The following is a 22,888-nucleotide window of genomic DNA, read 5'->3' as shown; positions in this document are numbered from 1 at the left end:
TTGTTTTATTGATATGAGTTAAGTTTCTTTTTTTTTAACTTCTTCTATGAATTCGGTGAATTAATTTAGTGTCAATTTTTAAAAAATGAACATCTGTAAAAAATAGTTTCACTCTAGATAAGTATTTAAGAATCAAAATTTTGAAAAAATCACCGGCAAACTATATTAACAGATTAGTGTTCAAATCTAATATATCAAGCTGTTATAGAATATATAAATGCAGATTCAAAATATAAATGTCTTTCTAGTATATATTCACCAGCTCAGTCTAAATATCATCTAATTCTAGAACAACAAAACAAATTACTTATTTCACCAATTCGGGTAATATTTGAATCCAAACAGATAATATCCAAACTCGAATGGATATCCGAAGATAACCAAACATAAGTATACTTAATCCTATATTTCTAGTTCACTTTTCTCATTTTATTCAAAATATTTATATTAGTGATGCTTATTGCTCAAAATTAGATAATATACATATAATAATAGACAAAATTATTTTGCTACTCACTTAAAATATATATCAAGCTCTTATTTCTTTTTTTTTTGGTAAGAAGATGGGAGAGAGCCTCCCAATTTTATTAAAAGAACAACTTCAAACTACATTCGAACTTGTCGTGGCTGTAATGAGCCATCAACATCCTCTCGTATCAAACTAACAAGCTCTATTGGAACAACATCAAAACGATGAAAACCAAAAGGAAGAGAAATAGCAAGGTTAGCTAACCCATCAGCTAAGTGGTTAGCTTCCCTATACACATGAACAATGCGGACCAACCAGTCCCTCGTCAAGAAGCCATGGCACAAGCGTACCAGGAAAGACAACGGATGAGTATCTTCGATCCCTGCCGAAAGAAAGCCCACCACCATTTTAGAAGCAACCTCCAACCTACTTATGTTTTTCTCCCAAGCAATCACAAGGCCATAGTAGACCCCCCAAAGCTCCGCCAGAGGCGCAGAACACCTCCCTATATTGAGAGCAAATCCACCACACCACTCACCATTACCATTACGCAGCACCCCTCCAGCCGACGCCAGCCCCGAGTTACCATGTAATGCTCCATCAGTGTTCAGTTTCATCCACCCATCCGAGGAGGCGTCCATCCAATCATTATCTCCACCCTTTGTTTCATAATCATGTCTTCCTCCTCCGCCTTCTTCACACACGTCACTTCGCTGGCCAAGTTACGTAAAAACTGGACTTTATCCCTCCAAAGACGATTATCCCCAAACACATTCCCACACCTCCACTTCCATCCTCACCATACAGCCAAGGCAAACGTCGTGGTCCAAGGTATCCCACTTGGAGCATCGTTATCACATAAGTTCCGATATAACCACTCAAACAAAGACATCGAGAAGAAGGCATGCCGCTTAGTACCTGCGACGAATCTATTCCAGATTCCCTCCATTGCAGGACAGTCTCTAAGAACATGTAAAATCGTCTCAACCCCTCCTTTGTATTGGTACACATCAGTTCCACTGAGATGTCATCTATATCTCTCCGCATTCATCATGATAGCCTGATTCCCAACTAGCCAGAGGAACACTCTATTAGTTCAAATCAGATTAGCGCAATCAAAATTTTATAATTTTTATTTCAGTTTTGTAGTTTATATTAGGCTGTTGAAACATTTACCCATTCCAAAGTTTTTACAGTATTTAGTCAATCAGATTTTATTAACCGCACACAAAAGAATGCTTATTATTAACCGCGGGATCAATTTAGTTGTTGACGCTTAAGATTCTTTAACTTAAGGGACACATAATCCATTTGATACGTGAATAATTTGATTTAAATCAAACTCTCGTTACAGATTATCATCACGTACGTTCTCTCTCTCGCTCTTGGCTCTCTCTTTCTTGTTTATCAGTTATGAGGGTGTTCGTGGACACTAAGTTTGGCTCAACGTTCACCTTTGATCTTAGTCCCATCAATAAACTTTCAGATATCAAAAAGCGGATCGAGAACTCTCATGGTATCCCTGTTTCCACGCAAAAGCTCTTCTTCGATGGCGTGGAACTTCTTGTAGATCGTTATCAGCTCCCAACGTATCGTATCCTCAGTAACTCTCGCCTCCTCCTCGAAGTACGTGATGATCACGTCAACAATCAAATGCTCCACCAATCTCCATATGCAACTCAAGGCTTCGTCCCTTCCATGGCGATGCGCAACTACGATCAACTGCCACCGTCCCATGCAAGTTCGTCTTTCTTTAATCAAGATCCGCATACGATGGCGAAGAGCAACCAAGTACCACCTTCACATGCAAGTGAAGCTTTCTATAATCAAGATCGGCTTGAGAGCAACGACGGTCAAGTGCTTCATCAACCCGATGTACTAGAGTCATTTTCCATGGACGAGTTTCTTGAAAGAGCTCCATTGCCTTGGACAGCCCAAGAAACCAGAAAAATGGAAGGTTCCTGGCCTGGGACAACCGGAGACAACGTTAACATTCAAGAATCGTGTGGGAGAGACAACGAGAATCAAGATTTGGCTCCACCGCCGCAGAAGCTGACAGTAATCATGACGCATTACGATAAACCTGGGGGTGACTTTCTTGTTGATGTGAATGCGAGTGATAACGTTGAAGAGCTGAGGAAAGAGCTGGAGAAGATGCAACAGAAGTATCAGTTAGATCTGCCTGCAGAAGGGTACTTCTTTAAGTACAAAGAGAGAGTGTTGGTCGATGATAAGTCCTTCAGCATGAACCGAGTAGCTAACGGTGATACCATTGAGATTTTGCCCGAACCTGATATCAAGGACTTCTATACATAGGGAATGGATCATTTGGTCTTTGACTCTGTGCATTTTCTGCTAATATGCTAAAAGACATGTAATCACTAATATGATCTAAATGATGAATGCCTTGCTGTTTTTGTTTTGTTGAGGACTTTGAGTTCTGTGTTTGATAGGATGGTCTAATCTAAAGAACACATTTGGCGTGTATGTACCTTTAACCATACTGTAGACTGAAGTTAAAGACCAGATCATATCGAACAAAACAAAAACTATGGTCCATTGTTAATAAACTAATAAATTGTCTTCTATCTGATCTTTATCAACAAGGATCTACTTCCGGTCTTTCTAATTCCTTATAGCTTCACATTCTTTTCTTGAAGATTAATGTTTTCTTCATAAATAAAACGAAATATCACATTATCAAAGGTTTCCAAGCAATTAAAAGGCAACACGGTAGTAATGGATCGAGTCTGGACTTCCTCCTTAGATTGGTGAGTTTTTTAATGGAACATGCATGTGCATGAGTTGACCCATTATTAGGTTTGCAGTTGTCTATTTACAAATCAATAACTCTATCAAGCACCTACTGATACCTTCAGAAAAGGATCTATCTTTGAAATCGGATGCATGGGAAAGCAAGACGGAACCCTAACTATTGTGACCCACAGCTGTGTTATATTTGTTGACTCGGATGTAAAATTTTGGAGGATTCAAGACATTAAAGTCGGCATATACTAACAGTGTAGTTCAAGGCTGAAAAATGCTAAAACATCATATATAGTTAGTTTTCGTTTATGCTCTCGAAAAGTCTGTGTGTTTAGATTAATTTTATTAATGTAGGGGATACTAATTTTTAGTTATGTCTAATTAGTTGAGTCTGCATAATTTCCCGAGTCTTTTTACATGTGTTGAGACTAATTTTATTAATGTGGGGGATACTAATTTTTACAAGTCGATTGGGCCTAGTAAAAATAAGTACGGATGTTTGAATAGAATTTTTACAAGTCTAATGAATCGTGTAAAAATATAATCTAGTATAAAGTAAATGTTTGACTTTAAATGGAGAAAGGCCACCGTATTTTTCCAATTCCGTTGGCTGAGTAAAATGTTGAGTTGTCTGTGGACAATGTAAAAGCATTTTACTAAAGGTCTGACTCGTTTCTCCGTTACCACCCATAAACGCAGCTTTGCGGTTGACATCGTTTCGAAATAATCATACAAACCGTTATAAATCGTTTCAAACCGTTCCGTACCTCCTAAAATCAAAGGCTCGTTCTAGCTAGTGTTTGCGGTTGCAGGCAGCTGCGGACTGTTGTGGGCGGATAAATAAATATAACAAATTTTTCAAAAATATTTTAAAATGAAAATATTATAAATAAAAATATATACATATTTTATATATTAATTTAAATTCACAAACAGAATCATTTTTTTTTAATAAAAACTTTAAACTAACTAACTATTCATTAGAATTTTTAAAAATTAATATACATACATATATAAAGATTTACACATATGTAAAACGAAACAAAATATTCTTTTAAATTTTAATATAAATCTTCAAAAAAAAATTAAAATTATAACTTTCAACTAATTTAAAAAGTTAAATAAATAAACATAATATTATTATTAATCATATTATATTGATAATTATTATATTTTATTACAATAGTATGTTTTTATATTTTTATAATGCTATAATATCTTAATATTGGTAATTTATTACTAAACCGTTGTAATATCTTATGATCAACTAGTCACAAATATTCTGCAAACCCAACAATTTTTAAACGTTGTACCAGTCATACAAAACGCTTAATAATACTTGAAACCGCTACCACCTGCATCCGCAAACTCCTGCACTTGTAACCGCTGCGCTTGAACCAGTCGGGCCTTAAAGGCATGACTCATTTCCCCTCTACCACCCGCAAACGCAGCTTTTGCGGTTGATGGCGGTTGTTGACGTTTTGTAATAATCACATAAAACACTATAAATCGCTTCAAACCGCTTTAAACCTCTGAAATTCAAAAGCTGGTTCCCTCCAACGGTTGCGGGAGGGTACAATTTTTTTATTAAAAAAAACAATATAAAAATAAAAATATTCAATAAACATTTTAAATTGAAATAATATAAATAATAAAAAGTCTATATTATATTTTAATTTATACTATAAAACTTTAAAACAAAAAAAATTCTATAGTTTTTTAAAATTTAATAGTATAATTTTATAAATATAATTTTATATTTATTATAATATAATGATTTTAAATACTTTTATAATTATACAAAATGTATATATTGTTAATTTATAATTTAATCATGATGCATTTGATAGTTAACGAGTTGTAAGTATCTCGTAAACGCAACAATTTCAAACCATTGTATCAGTAGTACAAATCTTTTTAAAACGCTTAAAACTGTAACAACCAGCATTCATAACCGCCCGCAACCGCATCCCTAATGCAGTTACATTTTCTGGCTTGGCTGGATAGTATAGCCGAGCCATTCTCCTTTTTTATGATGCCCAGTCAGGCTCTAAGTTGATGACTAAGCTAAGTTTATTTGGCGACAAATGGCTTAATCTTAGTAAATTTGGTGACTAAGCTATTTTAATGTCTAAGCTTAGTTAACAAATGATTTGATGACAAATGGCCAAAGCTTAGTAAACTTAGTGACAGATGTCCAAATTACTTCATGACTAAGATTTGTAAATCACTCGTATAAATAGACATCTTATTCTCGCCGTCATAGATACACTCATGAATAAAAAATCTTGCACAAGATAATCTTCCATATACAAAAGTCTCAACAGTGCCTCAAGTTTTCTAAAGTAAGTCTCGAAACTATAGCGTAAATGTTAAGTTTACGGATTCTGTTTGGGTGATTCAAAACAGTCTCACATGGTTTTATCCGATGATTCAAAAATTATACAGAAACCATTTCACCTACGAACGATTGGTTGAGTTAAAGAAAGAGATCAGATCTCGACTCCACATATTCGTCTATTTCCTTATGTTTTTTTTTCAAACTTCTTACAGCCTTATATTATCGTTTCCATCACGTTTTGTTTCGGAATATTCAATCCGGATATTCAGCGTACTAACAAGAAAACCATGATACAGTTATGAAGGTGTTCGTGGTCACTATGTTTGGCTCAACGTTATCTTTTGATCTTGACCCTCGTAATATAGTGTTTGATATCAAAATGAGTATCGAGAACTCTCAAGGTATCCCTGTTTCCAGGCAAACCCTTTACTTCAATGGCATCAAACTTGTTGTAGATCATTATCAGCTCAGCGTATATCGTATCGTCAACAACTCTCGCCTCCTCCTTTTGGTACTTGCTGATAACAATCAAATGCTCCATCAATCTCCATATGCAACCCAAGGGTTCGTCCCTTCCATGGGTAGGAGCAACTACGATCAAGTCCCACCGTCACATGCAAGTGCATCTTTCCTTAATCAAGATCCGCGTAAGATGGCGAGGAGCAACCAAGTGCTGCCACCGTCACATGCAAGTGCAGCTTTCTTTAATCAAGTGCCGAGGAGCAATCAAGTTCTTCATCAAACGCAGATGTCTCCAGTGCCACCGTCACATGCAAGTGCAGCTTTCTTTAATCAAGATCCGCGTACGATGGCGAGGAGCAACCAAGTGCCGCCACTGTCACATGCAAGTGAAGCTTTCTATAATCAAGATAGGCTTGTGAGCAACGATGGTCTGTTTCCAGAGATGCCTCAAGATATCAGCATGAAGCAAGGTTTCTGGCCTGAGATGACAACCTTTGGAGACAACAACAAGATTCAAGAATCATTGAGGAGAAACCAGATGAATCAAGATTTTCTTCAGAAGGAGCCATATCTTCCGTCTAACACTTATGGAGCTATCGCCAACGAGGACCACATGTTTCAAACGGATATGTCCAGCACATTTGGAGACTTCTCGTTTGGTGACTACCGTCATATTTTAACCGATAGTAACTGGCCTGCGAGTACATTCGACGAGATCCTAAACATGAACCAAGTGTTTGAAACGGAGCATTCTTCAGTAAAGTCAAACTCAACAGCAGAGAGCAGCAGTCAAGTGTTTCAAACCGAGAAGTCTCTACAACCGCCGAAGCTGACTCTTATCATGACGCAGTATGATAAACCTGGGGGAATGTTTCGGGTTGATGTGAACGAGAGTGATAACGTTGAAGAGCTGAAGAAAGAGCTGGAGTATCTGCTAGACCTGCCTGCAAACGGGTATTTCCTTCTGCACAAAGAGAGAGTGTTGGACGATGATAAGTCCTTCAGCATGAACCAAGTAGCTAACGGTGATACCATTGAGATTTTTCCTGGACCTGTTATCGAGGACTACCATACATAGGGAATGGATTGAACATTTGGTCTTTGAAGCTTTTAAGTCTTTCTTCATAGTTCTTTTGCTTTGTTCAACCTTTGACATTTTCTGTTTTATAGTTTTCTTCAAATATGCTAAATGACATGTACTAAAATGATCTGAATGAAGAATGACTTGTTGTTATTGTTTTTGAACACTTTAAGTTCTGTGTTTTATCGGATGGTCTAAGCTAGATAAGACATTTGGAGCCTATGTGGTGTAATGGAGGATGCACCTTTCAAATTTCGCTAGAACACTTTAGAAATTAAAATTCTCCTCCTACAACACCAAATGGCAATACTGTAGAATCATATTGTGGACAAAAGGTAAAGAGAAGATCATATCAAACAAAACAAAATACGAGTTAAGATGTTTAGTAGAATCACACATTCACATGTACAACAACATAAACTATGGTTCATTATTAAAATAAAATAAACAAAGAAACTGTCTTTAAACTGATCTTTAATTAATCAACAAGGATTGACTCTCTCCAGTCTCCTCTAATTCCTTATAGCTTTACATATTTTTATTGAAGATTATGTTTAAGCAAACAACTAAACAACTATTGTTTATTTGATTAACAAAGAGAACAATCAGAATTACACAATCTCTTGTTAAGTAAACAATAAACTTTCTCTGCTTTATAAAAGTGTTTTTCTTGGGTTCACTCCCTACCAATAATAGTTTACCACTTCATATTTAGCTTTGGAAAAAAAGAAACAAAATATTTCAAATTTGTCGAGTTAAATTATGTTTGAAAAAAAAGAGTAAAAATAAATAAAAATATTAATAATTTCAAACTTTTTTTTTAACATTGTTTACGCCGTCAACAAAACACTAAACTCTAAATCCTAAATATTAAATACTAAACCTTTGGGTAAACTCTAAATCATTGGATAAATCCTAAACCCTAAATTGTAAACACTAAATACTAAACACTAACCCCTAAATGCCGTCAGCAAACTATAAACCCTAGGCACTAAACCATACGGTTTAGGATTTACCCAAAGGGGTTTACCCAAAAGTTTAGAGTTTACGCAAGAGTTTGGAGTTTGGTATTTAGGGTTTAGGATTTTGTGTTTTAAGATTTAGGGTTTAGTGTTTTGCTGGAAGTGTTAACAACGTTAACAATAATTTCTTTTTTTTTTGCAGCTATTAATATTTTTTTATTTATTTTTACTTTTTTTTTAAACATAACTAGATTGTGATCCGTCCATTGAAACTACGAATATATTTTTTGTTTTAATTTTTTTTTGAGAAATTTTTTTTGTTTATTTTTTTTATAATCATATTTATGTTTAAAATTAAATTAATTTGATAGAATAGATACATAGATTTGGTAAAAAGAAAATCGACCTACGCAAAAATATAGGATACATACAGAGATTTAGCTGTATAGGTCGTTCAAAAAGAAGCTATAGGAAGAAGTGGACCCAATTATTTCGGAACTAAAAAATGATTACAAAATATATATTGAAACGTGTATAGTTTTTTCTTTTGGTAAAAATGTATATTATTACTAGGCATTTAGGATTTTGACAGAATTACAGAGATTAACAAGAAGCAGAGAACAAAAAATAAACTAAACACAAACTCAATTTAGTTAGGACATGGCAGACACAATAACCAAAACCGCTTTCTCGAAGCTAGTCCAAGTCCGCAACAACAACTTGCCGCAAAATAATGAGCCAAGTTCAACCAAGAACCAACTAACTGAAACTGGAGCTGCTAGAGCCATCACTTGCCTCAGCAAAGACGTGAAATACAACCATGGCATACTAATCGGAGTAGGAACCGCAAAGAAGAGGACCGAAGATGGGGAGCCACAAAGGCCACTTAAGCGGAATAGACAACCGCTCATTAAACCACTGACGAGACCTATGTGAGCCGGCCACTGAATTCAAGCACCAACCCGCCTGCGTGCTCAAGCCCACAGCTCGCCACCGTGGAAGAGAGACCCACCAGCACTCACCGCGCTAAGGAGAAGAAACCCAGGCTCTATGAACCAACGAGATACATCCTCCCAAGCCGAATGGCGCCCTGAAACCGAAGCAGCGAACCACCAAAGATCCAGATTTGACACAGCGCTCCTCCTCCTCTCAAACAAAGAAAACATAGATGTGATCTAAGAGAGAATAATCGACCACCATCGAACCCCAAAAAGCCAACTGCCGTGACCACCAACCTCTCTACCTCCTCGCCATAATCCCAGAGAGAGCTGAGAGACCACCGGAGAAGAAAACCCCTCTGCAGCGGAGTACTCCCCAGCATCAAACCCTAACTCGTGACAACACGCATATCGAAGGAGAGCGGATAGGAGGAGCAGCAGCAAAATGAGAGAGAGAAATCTAAACGGAGAGGCCTTCGGTCGTCGGTATGTGCCGCCACGCGCCGTCCGGACTGGAGGAAGGAGAGCTCACCTTTTATCGACCCAAGAGATAAGATAGAGAGTGAAACTTAAAAACAAAAAAAACAAAGGTTTGTAACGTGCATAGTTAGTTAGTTTTTAAGTAGTTCACGTGCATATTTTGATGTTGGACTAATAATTTATCAATCGGTCATGCTCCTGATTTAATAGAATTGATATAATTTGGCAAATTTGTACTATTTTGTTTTTTTTTCTTTCAAAAACTGAATATAAAGTGAAAAAGAACTATTATTGGTTGGTGAACCGAAGAAAACTCTTTATAAAAAAGTGTAATTTTGACCAACTTTGTTACATAAAAAATGTTATTTTAAAATATCAATACTATAATTTATATCTATTTTGAGCTCAAAATTAATTACAAATATTTTGATTTTCTAAATAATTTTATTTATTTTAAAACTTATTGGTGAAATTGATGTATTTATTAAGAACATAAATGAATTTTAATTATTTTATTAATATGTGTGAAAAAAAATCAAAATCATATTTTTGTAAAATGGAGTAAGTATAAGACATGTGACCAAAAATTAGTAAGAAAATACGTAGAAACCAAATATGTTAATGGAAAGTACACCAAAATAGTAGAAGAAGAAGTGAAGAACACTCCCATTTCTCTGGTAGACACTACATGCACCATCAAACATTTCTTAAAATAAGGTCTTTAAAAGTAGAGTACTTTACAGATGGTGGCCTAACGCATATGGCCTTAGAGCATCAGCATCACAATTTTGTGTTATCAAGCTTATCCAACGTCTTTAAGTCTGCCTTGAGAAGGGTAGTTTACATATAAACTGAATGTAATGGATGGATGATGACGGTTCATTCTAGTGGCACCATGTTGATCACTTCGATACAATTGAGAATCTTGAACCAAAATGTTTCTGGTGGCTCTAATAGCCACACAAAATTTTGGATGCAAGAAAAGATATGTATATACATAGAACAAAACCCATGAATCCATGATACATTGTTCAGACCTAATAAATGCACTTGTTCAAGACCAATCTTCAAGAACTAAATCCTCAATGAAAAGTTAAGTTTAACAATAGTCGAGGAGAATCAACAACGGTCAAGATTTACTTCAAAGATACCTTCTACGACAAACACATTTGGAGATTTCTCGTTTGGTGAGGATCTTCCATTGTCAACCGAGCATTTTTCACTAACGTTCGAAGTTACTAGCCAGCGAGTACAACCGAAGAGATCATCGACAAGAATCAGGTGTTTCAATAGGAGTTAGTCTACAGTAACCTCAAACTGAACAGAACAGAGGATCAACACTAATTACCTGCGAGGGCTGGGAGCAGCAATAAAATGCTTCAAACCGAGAAGTCTCCACCGGTCAGAGAGGTCATTAACATTACAGATTCGCCTGAGAGGAGCAGAAAAAAACCGTTGAAGAATCTTAAGAGTAATGGCATTGCCATATTCCAGTGAGAGTAATATATAGTTTTTTAGTCATTCTTCAAGTTTTCAAGCTTTGTTCAATGTTTTTTTTTTAATTTCACAGCTTTCTGCAAATATGCTAAGATATGTATACATATATTTAAACCACAATTCCAATCAAGATGTGTTCAATCATTGTTACATATTTTCAAAACCAAGACTCACTTGACTTAAGAGTTAAAAACACTTATTAAACTTCACACCATTTATGTAACACTTACAAATTTACCAGCATCAACTGTCCCACCCACACACACACACACAAAAAAAGAAAACTTAAATATGGTTTTATTATTTAAAGATCGTTCTTGGATTTGGCCTTGGACTTTTCTCTAGAGCTCGTCTTTTTGAGATTCTTGGAAGCATTGCTCATCCCAAACGAAAGGAAACTTCAACTTTGCAGCAGTGTGTGGCATAAACCAGTCATCATAGGTAAAGCTGTTAGAAATTAAAGAAGAAGCAGTGATTAGTAAAAAAGAACACATGCACATATAATATCAATAAGCAAATTCTTGTGAACAGACGGTTACATACATTTTAATAGGCGGCCGAGATATAGTGACCAGCACCTGCAGGTCCTCATTACCGGTGTTCTTGACCTGTAAGAACCGTAACAGATGAATGTAAACTAAACATATGAGAACTTTTTGCACTTAAACGTTACATTTATATACACATGAAAGAATATCCGTAATAGGATTTTATTAGATATTAACTGATATATATACGAAACTCCCAATACATTTAATCAATATAACAATATATATAGTAACAAACTTAGGGTCCAAATCATCTAAAACTATTTGGGAAGTTAAAGACATACCTGATGAGCATCATTGATTGGAACATGAAGCGTACTGTTGGCAAATATTGGAAACTCAACTGGTTTGCCAGGGAAACTTCCATGCGTTTCAGCGAGATACAGAGTACCACTACCCTTTAGTACAACGAAAACCTCCTCACATGAGTGCCTGTGAATCGGTGTCGCTGCACCTGGAGCAAACGTTTGAAGCCATATTTCAACCTGAAAAACCAAATATATACCAATGTGGGTAACTTGCAGCAAAATCTCCATCAACACGATTTCCAGTCATGACAGAACAACAAGAAAAGGAAACCTTAGTGTTTGGTAATAAGAAACATATGAACAGAGTTTGTAAACAGCTTAAGCGTCACCTCTTTCATTCCGTGCAATACGGACCCCGCAACTGTCATGTGGGTAAGACCTGGTATTCCATAGCTATCCTGAGGAAGTTCACTAATGTTTCTCACGATTGGTAAGCCTGCATTCGCCATTCAATAGTTAAAAAAAACAAGTATTAACATCAGAAGCTACATATCGATGAAGTTGCTAGAGATTGAGAGAAAACAATTTTATTATGGCGAGTAGAAGAAGGAAAAGCGGGAGACTCACCATTGATCGGACAAGGAGATCCTAGAGTAGCTTCAGAGAAGTAGAACAGAAGAAGCGTGACGGAGAAGATGGCGGCGATCTGAGATGAGGAAGAGGAACCAACCGAAAGGAGGATCATATCTAGATGCTTCTTGAAACCGTTTTTACTCTTTTACAGCTCTTCTTATATTAAACCAAACTGGTTGGGACTGATTTGAGCTAAGCAATATATTAGTTGTATAATGAATTTAAAGTTGTTACTATATTAGGCCAAACAATATAAAACTATGATTTAGGTTTCATGTGAAAACTCGGGAGCGAATAGGAATTATTCGTCGGTACTATTCTTGCGAAGAATTAGTTAAAATCCAGTACAGGTCAAGTGTCATTTTATCATTCTTTTGTTTTTTAAAAAGTGTTATTTTATCTTTTTTTTTGTTATACAAAAAATATCATTTTAGAATTCCAATACAATTTATATTTATTTTACTTTAATATTAACTGAAAAATGTATTAATTTTAATAAATAAAATTTTGTTTATATCAAACACTATTGGTCAAAAATATGTAACTAATATAAATATAAATATATTTTAATTTTTTTTGTCAACATATATTTTAATTATTTTCTTATGTATGAAATGACATTTCTTATAAAGCAAAGGATTATTATTAAAGAAAAAAATGCTAGTATGTCCGGTTAATAAAAGAAAACTCTAAATATATTAAAGAGAAAAAAAAATGCTGGTCCACGTCACGTATTTCCCAATGAAAGTGAAATGGATTGTGCAATGTGTTAAAAAAAAAAGATAAAAGATAATATTTTGTGAATGATTGTGTTTCTCACCTAACTGGCTTCCCAAAATTGAAAATTCTAATAGAATGAACAAAGGCTTCAGCTGGTATCCATAGGTATGAAATAATGAATAAAAATAAAATAATAAGTATAAAGAAAAATGATTAAAATTATGTTCAAAAAGTATGAAGATAAATGATTGTTTCTACAAATTTAGTAAGAAATAATTTTGTTCTATAATGTTCTACACAAAAGTGGAAAACTATTCCTAACAAATTGTATAATTTCTTAGAAATGATAAAGAACTTAATGTCTTTTTCATTCATTTGGTTACTGTTCAAAAAAAACAAAACAAAAAGGTTTTTAAGAATATAAAAATAAAAAATAAAATAAATTTTTGAGAAATTAAGAGAAATTCTATAAAATCTAATTAGGTTTACGGTGATTTAAGCACATTACATGATTTTGGGGTTTATCGAAAAAAGTATAACAAGTCCAGAAACGTAAATAAAATTGGCCAAATTTCATTAACAAACTATGTGTGTTTTATTGCGAAAAAGAAATTAGCTTCGAGACAATATATAAAACACAAGTAGCCGACATGTCACGGACATCGCTCGCACATGTTTAGCATTGCATTCAGACTATTGAGACTGTTCGAGATCCAACAACTTTTTTTTTGTCGACATACTTTGAGATCCAAGTCCAACTAACATTTTTTCACCTTTTAACACTTACAAGTTAGAACAAAATATTCGCAAATTTTGATCCGATTCATTATTCAAATAAAAATTCTAGATATTCATAGCTTTACAAATCAAAGCAAATATTAATATGCTGCAATATATATAAAAAACAAAGCAAATTACAGATACTAATATTTTTTGGAACGGATATCTGATCCGTTATATGCATATATACACATATATTTAAATAATTATATATTTAAAACCATCGACCACAAGTCTACAACCACATAAGCTTTATCCACACAAAAAAAAACTCATTTTAAACCATCAAATAGGCAAAAGTTATCATTTTAAACATTCAATTTTGCAACAAAAAAAAGGAGAGTTAGTTTCGATCCTAAAACTTTAAACAATAGGATAGTTATCAAAGAACAAACATTTATTTAGATCGGATTCATGTTTAAAAACAAAGAAAAACAAAAGAATATAAGTCAAGAATCATGATAAAAGTGGTAAGCATTGGTTAGGAAACATAATATATATAAATAGAGATTACCTGGGAGGTTTTAAAAGAGTTACTTCTTTTTTGGTACTTTTGAAATTTGAAAGACAAAAGCTTTCCTCCCACACAGAGCGGTAGCAAAATATAGTGGTAGGATGGATAGCTTAATGGTTATTTCATTAAAAATCCTAAAATATTATTATGGTAGGATAGTGGTAATTTAAAAAAAATAGTAACATCAAAATTACATCTTATGAAATTTTAAATAAAAGAAAACAGGCAATGAATTTTAAAAAGACCACCCCAAAATAATTTATTTTGAATCTTTGAAGTAATAGCTGAAAACCAATCCATGACAAAACTTGCAATAAATTAGTACTGCATATCATTATACAAAACTTCTTAAAAATGGTTGAGAAAATAATGGTACCTTTTTTAAAACAACATACACCATAGCCTTTTTACTTTGGAAGCCTTATTTGATGATTCTCACTTGTGTTTATACCGTCAATCATCTTATTCTCTACATTTTACAATATTAACTTACATAGACCCATACATGAGTATGTGTAAATGTAGTTGCTCAGTAGTATAAATGTCTCCTCCGAACCCTCTTCTTGCTCGTGATTGGCGCCTCACCCCTCCCCGGGAATTCCCATTTAACAAGATCTCCGTCCCATGACGAGCTTATAAGCGTAGGGTAATGCGGATGCCAGTTACAGTCTCTTACAGGTGAACTATGGTGCTTTAGCACTGCCACTTTATCACCACTTACCTAAGAACAGATCAATAGATTCCAAGATTGGTCAAAAAGGATAAAGTGCTACATTTTTAATGTGATTGTGTTTCTTGAATGTGTTAATGAGGAGGATAAAGCCATTACCAAGTCGTATATGTAGACAGAACTGTCGTTGGATCCTGTGTATATGTACTTTTGGCCAGTACTGTAAAAAGAAAGAATCAGACATATGTAAAGAGAGTTGTTCTATGTCAAGCTTGCAACATTAGGGAACTTGAGAAGACTGACCTATGTGATGGAGAGAAGTAGCAACGGATCAGAGTACGCAACACTGAGTGGCCTTTATACGTGGCCACTGACTGATCAAAAGGGTGCTTTAGATCTCTTGCCTCTGGAGGGTACTCCATCCATCTATAATCCCATTCATAGTTTCTGATTACGTCATGCCTGTTTATGAAAACAGAAAAATTCAACTTCCATTTCTAAAAATGAACAAGATGCAACCAAAACAATGTAGAAGATTGTTGTTACTTTGCAGGTGGGGTTGAGGACATTTTTCTAATATCCCATAACTTGATGGTCTGGTCTTTGCCATTAGATATGAAATAGCGACCATCTCCACGGCTATCGATAAATGTAACACCTTCGAGGTGTCCTACTAGAACACCAGCTGCCTTATCTCTCCCAATGAAACAACGCCTATCCCACACCTATTTGAACAAGATACTGTTACAACTTTGCTAATAAACACAAATAAATGATGTTTTGGACAGTTTTTGATTTTTCAAAAGGCATGATGTTTTGATATTTTATTATTAATTTCAGTTTTATTGAAATTGTGTGACCAAAGATGTTTTATAATTTTTTTATGATTGGTTGAATTAGTTTTGGTTTATATATTTACTGATACTTTTTAGGAAAATGTATGTTTTAATTCTTGTACCTTCAACCAAAGCATCATATAATTTGAAACTGGGGAAGTATCATACTTTCTGCAGAAAATTTTACCTTGCAGAGGTTATCATCACCTCCAGATAAAATCAGGTTTCCACTTTCATCGGCGAAACACACAGTATTTACGTCAGACTGCAGCAATGGAGGAGTATATGCTATCAGTATTCAAATAGAAGCATGAATGTAGAGCTACAAAACCAAACAAGAAATGGTTTTTACCGTGTGTGCAACAGTCCGGAGTGAAACTTTATTAGCTTCAAGATCATAAACATAAATAGATTCATCACTGCTCCCAGCAACAAGTTCTCGTCCATCTGTTGAAAATTTAACAGAGAATATTCCAAAAGAGTACCCTCCATCTTCATCAGAAGAGAAGTCTAAACCATCATGAATCTCCTGCAAGAGACAAGGACCTCAAATTAATTAAGAAGCAGAGATCACATCCTCATTCTAATATTGTGGGTCCATACCGTAACATTTGCATGAGACTCGGTTGTACCAGACCCAACATCGACGATGTGAACCATAGGTGACATGCTTGCATACACCTGCCAATATAAAAAAATGAGGCCAAAATAAATAGCACTTTAAAATTATATTTGAAACTGTTTCATCAAACATGAACACAGTAGTTTACGATACAACAATCTTACCAGGTTTCGCTGATCAGGGGACAGAGAAGTATCAGTGACAGTCCAACGCAAGCTTTTCGCAAGAATATCCTTTTGAACTTTCCAACCCTTCTCAACATTATAGATCCGGATATGGCTTCCCTGAAAGCAACATTTAAACCAAAGTCAAGGCCAAGCATGAAGACACAAGCCTAGAGATGAAGAAATTACCTGAAACCCAGCAATAAAGAGAGATCCATCAGTTGAAAACTGAGAGACATAAGCTCGGCTGTTCATTTGATCCACAAGCCAAGGACCCTTAACAGGCAAATATCTGCTAAGCATATGGCAACAATCAGCTGCGGAGAATCTCCCTCCTCGTCCAGAGAAGTTACTTTCTCGACCAGCCAACATCCTCACAGTGGAAACAGGTAACTCATGTCTCCCAGGGACAACACGGCTATACCGTTGGTGAGGACTAGACTTCAACTTAGTGATCTGGTTGATATCATCATGGTCTAAATGCTCACTTGATATGTGACTACCACTACTACTACTACCAACTCCAGAAAAGTCTCTTCCAGCATCGGATTCAGTCTCAAGTCTACTCATTGCATAACCCATGTCATCAACATCAAACTCACTTGGTCCAAAAAACATTACAGCAGGTAACCACCATGGACATTCAGACAGTGGGCGAAACACTCTTGTCAAGAACTAAATCAAACGATGCCAAAAAAAAAAAAACTAAATAAAAAAAAACAATCAGTGATTACTGATTACGATACTAACAATCATCAATTTAACAATCAATCTACTGGAGAGAAAGAGAGAGAGAGCACAACCCTAGTTCAAAATCAATCAAAGTCGTGGTCTTTTATAGCATCAGGACCCTAATTGTTGCAGTATCGAAAGAACCCAGAGACAGAATCACTCAAAGTTGAGAACTTTTGAACAGAAACAAGGTAAGGTCAGATCTTTAGATGATTACGAAGGAGACAACTCGTAACAGTACGCAAAAGCTGCTCTCTTTTGCCGTTGGATATGTTTTTTAAGCTGACGTGTGTGTGGTCGAAGCGTTCAAAGCTGTGTTGCCACGTTTGACTTTGTTACACAACAAATGTCGTGGTCATTCCAAATCATCATGTATTAATAAGTGTATATCTATACTATTATTTGCGAAGTAAATTTTTGGAATCGAGCTCTCACGTTAAAAGTTAGACAGGTTAATGTTATTGTTACCCTTAAAATTTTTTTATATATAATAATTTAATTAAAAACGAATTTTATATTAATAATATTAAATTTCTAAAAAGATAATTCTCATATATTTTGTTGTTATCTTGAAATAATATTCTATATTTCTAAAAAATAAGATAATAGTTATATATCGTGTTGTTATCTTTACATAATAAAAATAAGATATATTATGTTGTTATCTGAAAATAATATTTTATTATAAAATTTATAGTTAGATATAAAACAAGTTATAATTAAATGCTAATTATTTTCTAAAATAATTCTAATATGTGAATGTTTTTAAAATTTAACACAACAATAATCATTTATATATTTGGTAAAAACTAATGAATATATATTAATAATATCTAATGAATATATATTAATAATATTTTATTTATATGTTATATTAGATAATTGACTATAAGTAAATATAATAAAATTCTCAAAAATAAAATGTATTTTTAAAACATAAGATAATTCCTAAATATGTTGTGTTTTTATCTGAAAATATTTATTTTTATTGTAAAATATAAATTTTAGTGTTTGATTTATCTTTTTAAAAATATAATTAATAATTTATTATGTTATTTTGATTTAATAGTTATAAATAGAAAAATATTTATAAGAACACTATGCCCGCATATGCGGGCAGAACACCTAGTTATACATGATTAAGGCTTTGATAAAAAAAAAAACATGATCAAGGCTTTGAATTTTTATTTTTCACTCAAAGCTTTTGAATTAAAACATAAACTATTATAAGATAAAATAAAAAGTCTTACAGTTTGAAAAAGTTAGCATGAAACAAGCTTCATCAAAAACCAAATCTCAAATCTACGAAGCAACAAAAATAGATATTAGAAAAACCAACAAAGCAATAAAAGAGATATCTAGGGATAAGAACTACGACCACGTCAGCCATGTTTTCCTCTCTCTCGAACCGTCTTCCACTCCATGTCTTGATATTTGATAGAAAGTTTTGTTTCTCTCCCACCCCTTGTCAAACTAAGAGAGTTACTAACCTTTGTCTCAATTTCATCCACAACTCATAGCACTATGAATCGATATGGACTTTCAAATCCACTAACTTGAGGTGATGTGATTAAGAGATCAACAACTAACGATCCTTGGACCTCATTGTAGATAATGTTTGATGGAGAAAATTCCATAGCTGGTGTTATAGTGGGAGTAGAATGAGAATCTACTAATATGGGTAAAATGTTCAGTGAATTAGGCGATACAGCTTGATTCTTATTTTGGACATGAGAAGAAGAAGAGATAGATGTGAACATTGTTACTGGTGTACCCTGGCAGTCCATAGAAGCATTTGAAAGAGTCGAAGGAAGCTCGGGAACAACCTCCAAAACAGGTTGCAAACCAGCTTATGAAGGATAAAGCAAGAGGTTTTCATGAGCTTTTTGTTCTTTTGATGGAGAGCCAGTGGTGATGAGACAGCATTATCACTTTGTTATAGGATAAGATCAATGTCCACAACAGAGATCACATCACTGGTATCTTCTGTGCAAGGTTGTATTCTGCAAAGGCTTAGAAGATAGGATACATCTCTTCACTTTGTGGCCTAGTTTACCACATCTCTCACACACGTAGATGGAATCCACGTGTATTCAACATTAACAAGGAATATGCTACTATGTTTATCATCAAGAGCAATAAGCTTTGAAAAATATCTATCCAGTTCCATCTCAACTAACACCTTTGCTTCTCCCATATTGGTAGGATGAAGTCGAAGCTTATGCATTAGTATAGGTTCTCCAGCACCTGAGGCAACGCGACTGATTCCTAAATTTGAGTAGAAACAATTATGAATATTCTTCTAATTGACCCAAACCGGAAGCATATAGATTTCAGGAACTTTGAAAGATCCTTCCGGAGTCCACGACAATACAAAGAGTAAACAATTATCAATATGCCATATTCCTCGCTGAATAACCCATTGACGAGTAGGTTGGTGACGGATATGAAACATAAATGAAGAATCACCAAGCTTGTTGCAAGCAATTTTACAGCTTTTTCCCCAAATTCTATTAACCACAGCATGCACAAGATCACATGGAGGTAGAGAACACTTATGGAATTTTCCTACGATATATTCATCCTTATTCTCAGGGCCAAGTCAAAGCACTTTAGAGAGGACATATACCTCAGGTGTACCATCAAGTATATAAGTCAGAGTAGCTGCCGGGCAGAGATTCCGTGATTGCGGACCTAACCTTGCAGCCCATCAGAATCGGAGAATTCCATCAGCTTTTAATTAATTCTGGAGGAGGAAGTTTATCAATCAGAGGCTGGAGAGTGCGAGTCGGGTGCTTGCTCTTAGGTTGCTTGTTTAAAATCTCATCATTTAGCAAGTGTTGATTTCTCACAAACGCAGCAGGATCATAGTCTCGAGGAGTACTCGATTCAGAAGGAGTGACATGAGGTTTGAAGAAGAGTGGTTTTGCCCATGAACCCAAAGAAGGAACAAATTTGGCTGAAGCTTGAGAAGCATTATATCGGATTAGAGAGATGTTGTTTTGTTGACCTCAATATTCATTGTCTCCTGCAACTTAAAGGATTGAAGTAAAGCATTCGGGTCAGATGGTCCGACGTTGACTACAGACGTCAAAACCCTCACAACTCTGTTGCTGCAAGTTATGTACTAATAAGTGTATATAACAATTGTACCAATCTCAATTCGAGATATCGTATACTCATTACAGAATACCATTACCATCACATCTATACTATTAAAGCAGGATCCTGTTTTAAAAATGACCTTAGCCTGCCCTTTCTTTACTAACATTGCATGTTTCATTAAGGGCAATCAAGTAATTTTAATAACACATCTATATTGGGTATTTTTTTTTATCCAGCCCACATCAGATCTTTCTTGGGTCATTTGGGCCGATTAAGAAATCAGATCCAATTCTCACATTTTTTTTCCTTTGGGCCATTGAGTCCAAGTTCAAATATTTTTTTTCAACTATACTTAATTTTTTTTCTTAATATAATTTAAACATTCATAAAAAAATTGAATTTTTTATTGAAAAGTATAAATCTTTATTAAAAGTATATAATTTTTTTATTAAAATATTAACCACATAATAAAATTAATTTATCAGAGTTATACCAATTTAATTCATTAAAGAAATAAAGTTTAATTTTTTAAACATAAATAGTCATTTAAAATAAAATATGATAAATAAAGATAAAAAGTGTAAGTCTTTTATAAAATAAAACACAAATATATGAAAATATGACATTTCAATTGAAAAAAAAAAAAATAAACCCGCGCTTTGAAAGCGCGGGTCAAAATCTAGTTACATTTAAAATATCAACCTACAAATACTACTAATATATTCAACTTCTTGTCAGTAGCACAAGCAATCACATTATGATACAATAGTTTTCGATAAAACGTGGTTGTATTTAATTGTAAACAAAATAGGAAACATTATTGTGAGTAGCTCTATAAGGCGACACATCAGCGTCCGTATTTTTAAAGTAACGTGATGCCAGCACATGTCCAATGTACTGGGAAATCATTAAATGACAATGCTTCGCTTTTAATATATACTAGGATAAGACATGCGCTTTGCGCATGGTGAATTTATATGAAAATTATTTAAGAAATATCGTATGGAAAAATAAATTTATATTCTTGATTGAATTAATATTTTGGCCCTTCAACAATTTTTTTAAATTTTTTTTGTTAATTACATAATTTGTTTACTGATGAGCTGATCCTATTTTTTTAAATATTTTAAGTCAAAAAATTACTTATCGCATAAGAACCTAACGTTTAGGCTGAAGAATCCCATGCCTACTTTTTGGTTACAATGAAACTGTCAGCTCAGTTTTATATCATGATTTAGAAATTTAAAAGTTAATTATGATTATGAGAAGTTTACGTTCACGTGTCAATCCTATGTATCTTTAATATTTTTCTCATTTTTGTGTCGCTTTTTTCATTTTGGTTATTGCTCCATATAAATATTGATTTTTTAGTGTATTATCATTTCGGTATTTTGTTTTGGCCTAAGATTTAAAAAATATTTAAAATTTAAAATTATTAAAGAGATACATACTTAGGTTAAGATCTGCGCCTTGTGCAGAATAAATATTTTATATTTATTATTTATTTTATGTTTCTCTGCATATTATGAAATCATAAAATAATAATTATATATTAAATAACTAAGAAATCAATTACTATTATGTAATAAATTGGCGTGTTCATATAAATCAAACGACCGCTTTTGTTTATTCGCAATCATTTTAGGGTAAATAAATAAAAAAATCAATTTTATCTATCGTATATGATATATAATTAAATTTAAATGATATTAACATAGATATATAGTATACTTTTAATATGGATATTTATTAAATGAGGTTTCTACTCATATGATTTTATGATTATTTACATATTTGTGTAACAAAATTTTACACCAACGATTTTTTTTAATGTGGAATGTTTAGTGGTTTCAATAATTAATAATCATTTAAAAAAAATGAAGATTTCAAAACTAAAATATTAACTTTTCAATATATGTTCAACGCAGATATCAAAATATAAGTATGTATTTTCATATGATGTATAGTTTAATTTAAACGATATGAAATATATATATACATATATAAACATAAACACCTATTAAACATAAACACTTACTTAAATTATTTATTCATATGATTTCATAATCATTGTATCTTATTATAGAAAAAAAATTAAATTTTGATCACAAAAGTTTCTGTGAGACTTTTAACAGTTTTAGTAATTTATACTCGTTTTGAAAAATTCAAAATACAACATATACAAAAAAAATCTAAATTTTTATTATATGATTAATGTGATTTACTTTAATAATAAATAATTAAACAAAAATAATAGGAAGTATACAGATTGTTTGCAAATCCCTTATATATTAATTGAGGAACATTTGAAAAGATGTAA

General features: G+C 33.6%; 4 protein-coding genes across 6 annotated transcripts; 2 read left to right on the top strand and 2 right to left on the bottom strand.

The window, feature by feature from the left end:
* Window positions 1-1,882: 1,882 nt before the first annotated feature.
* Window positions 1,883-2,785, top strand: LOC103858727 (ubiquitin domain-containing protein 7SL RNA1-like). The gene has a single exon (XM_009136136.2). The coding sequence runs from the start codon at window positions 1,883-1,885 to the stop codon at window positions 2,783-2,785; it is 903 nt and encodes a 300-aa protein (XP_009134384.1).
* A 2,716-nt stretch (window positions 2,786-5,501) lies between these two features.
* LOC103858726 lies at window positions 5,502-8,825 on the top strand. Its single transcript, XM_033286181.1, has 2 exons — window positions 5,502-5,580; window positions 5,873-8,825. The coding sequence occupies exon 2, from the start codon at window positions 5,875-5,877 to the stop codon at window positions 7,114-7,116; it is 1,242 nt and encodes a 413-aa protein (XP_033142072.1). The 5' UTR covers window positions 5,502-5,580; window positions 5,873-5,874; the 3' UTR covers window positions 7,117-8,825.
* A 2,271-nt stretch (window positions 8,826-11,096) lies between these two features.
* LOC103858725 (auxin-binding protein 1) lies at window positions 11,097-12,726 on the bottom strand. Its single transcript, XM_009136131.3, has 5 exons — window positions 12,420-12,726; window positions 12,182-12,288; window positions 11,829-12,029; window positions 11,540-11,604; window positions 11,097-11,443 (listed from the first exon to the last, which is right to left on the bottom strand). The coding sequence occupies exons 1-5, from the start codon at window positions 12,535-12,537 to the stop codon at window positions 11,338-11,340; spliced, it is 597 nt and encodes a 198-aa protein (XP_009134379.1). The 5' UTR covers window positions 12,538-12,726; the 3' UTR covers window positions 11,097-11,337.
* A 2,012-nt stretch (window positions 12,727-14,738) lies between these two features.
* On the bottom strand, window positions 14,739-17,777 carry LOC103858723 (LEC14B protein). 3 transcript variants are annotated; one of them, XM_009136130.3, is made up of 10 exons: window positions 17,535-17,777; window positions 16,921-17,406; window positions 16,732-16,851; window positions 16,549-16,626; window positions 16,298-16,474; window positions 16,133-16,210; window positions 15,656-15,834; window positions 15,413-15,571; window positions 15,269-15,329; window positions 14,739-15,160 (listed from the first exon to the last, which is right to left on the bottom strand). In XM_009136130.3, the coding sequence occupies exons 2-10, from the start codon at window positions 17,347-17,349 to the stop codon at window positions 14,969-14,971; spliced, it is 1,473 nt and encodes a 490-aa protein (XP_009134378.1). In that variant the 5' UTR covers window positions 17,350-17,406; window positions 17,535-17,777; the 3' UTR covers window positions 14,739-14,968. The 3 variants fall into 3 exon arrangements, with proteins under 3 accessions (XP_009134378.1, XP_018513514.1, XP_033142053.1); XM_018657998.2 differs by having other exon boundaries at window positions 16,921-17,417; window positions 17,448-17,732; XM_033286162.1 differs by having other exon boundaries at window positions 16,921-17,733.
* Window positions 17,778-22,888: the final 5,111 nt, after the last annotated feature.

This window comes from Brassica rapa, chromosome A03, assembly GCF_000309985.2.
Source record: "Brassica rapa cultivar Chiifu-401-42 chromosome A03, CAAS_Brap_v3.01, whole genome shotgun sequence".
NCBI lineage: Eukaryota > Viridiplantae > Streptophyta > Magnoliopsida > Brassicales > Brassicaceae > Brassica > Brassica rapa.
The sequence above is the reverse complement of the archived record's forward strand: the minus strand, read 5'-3'. Positions and strand labels throughout refer to the sequence as shown.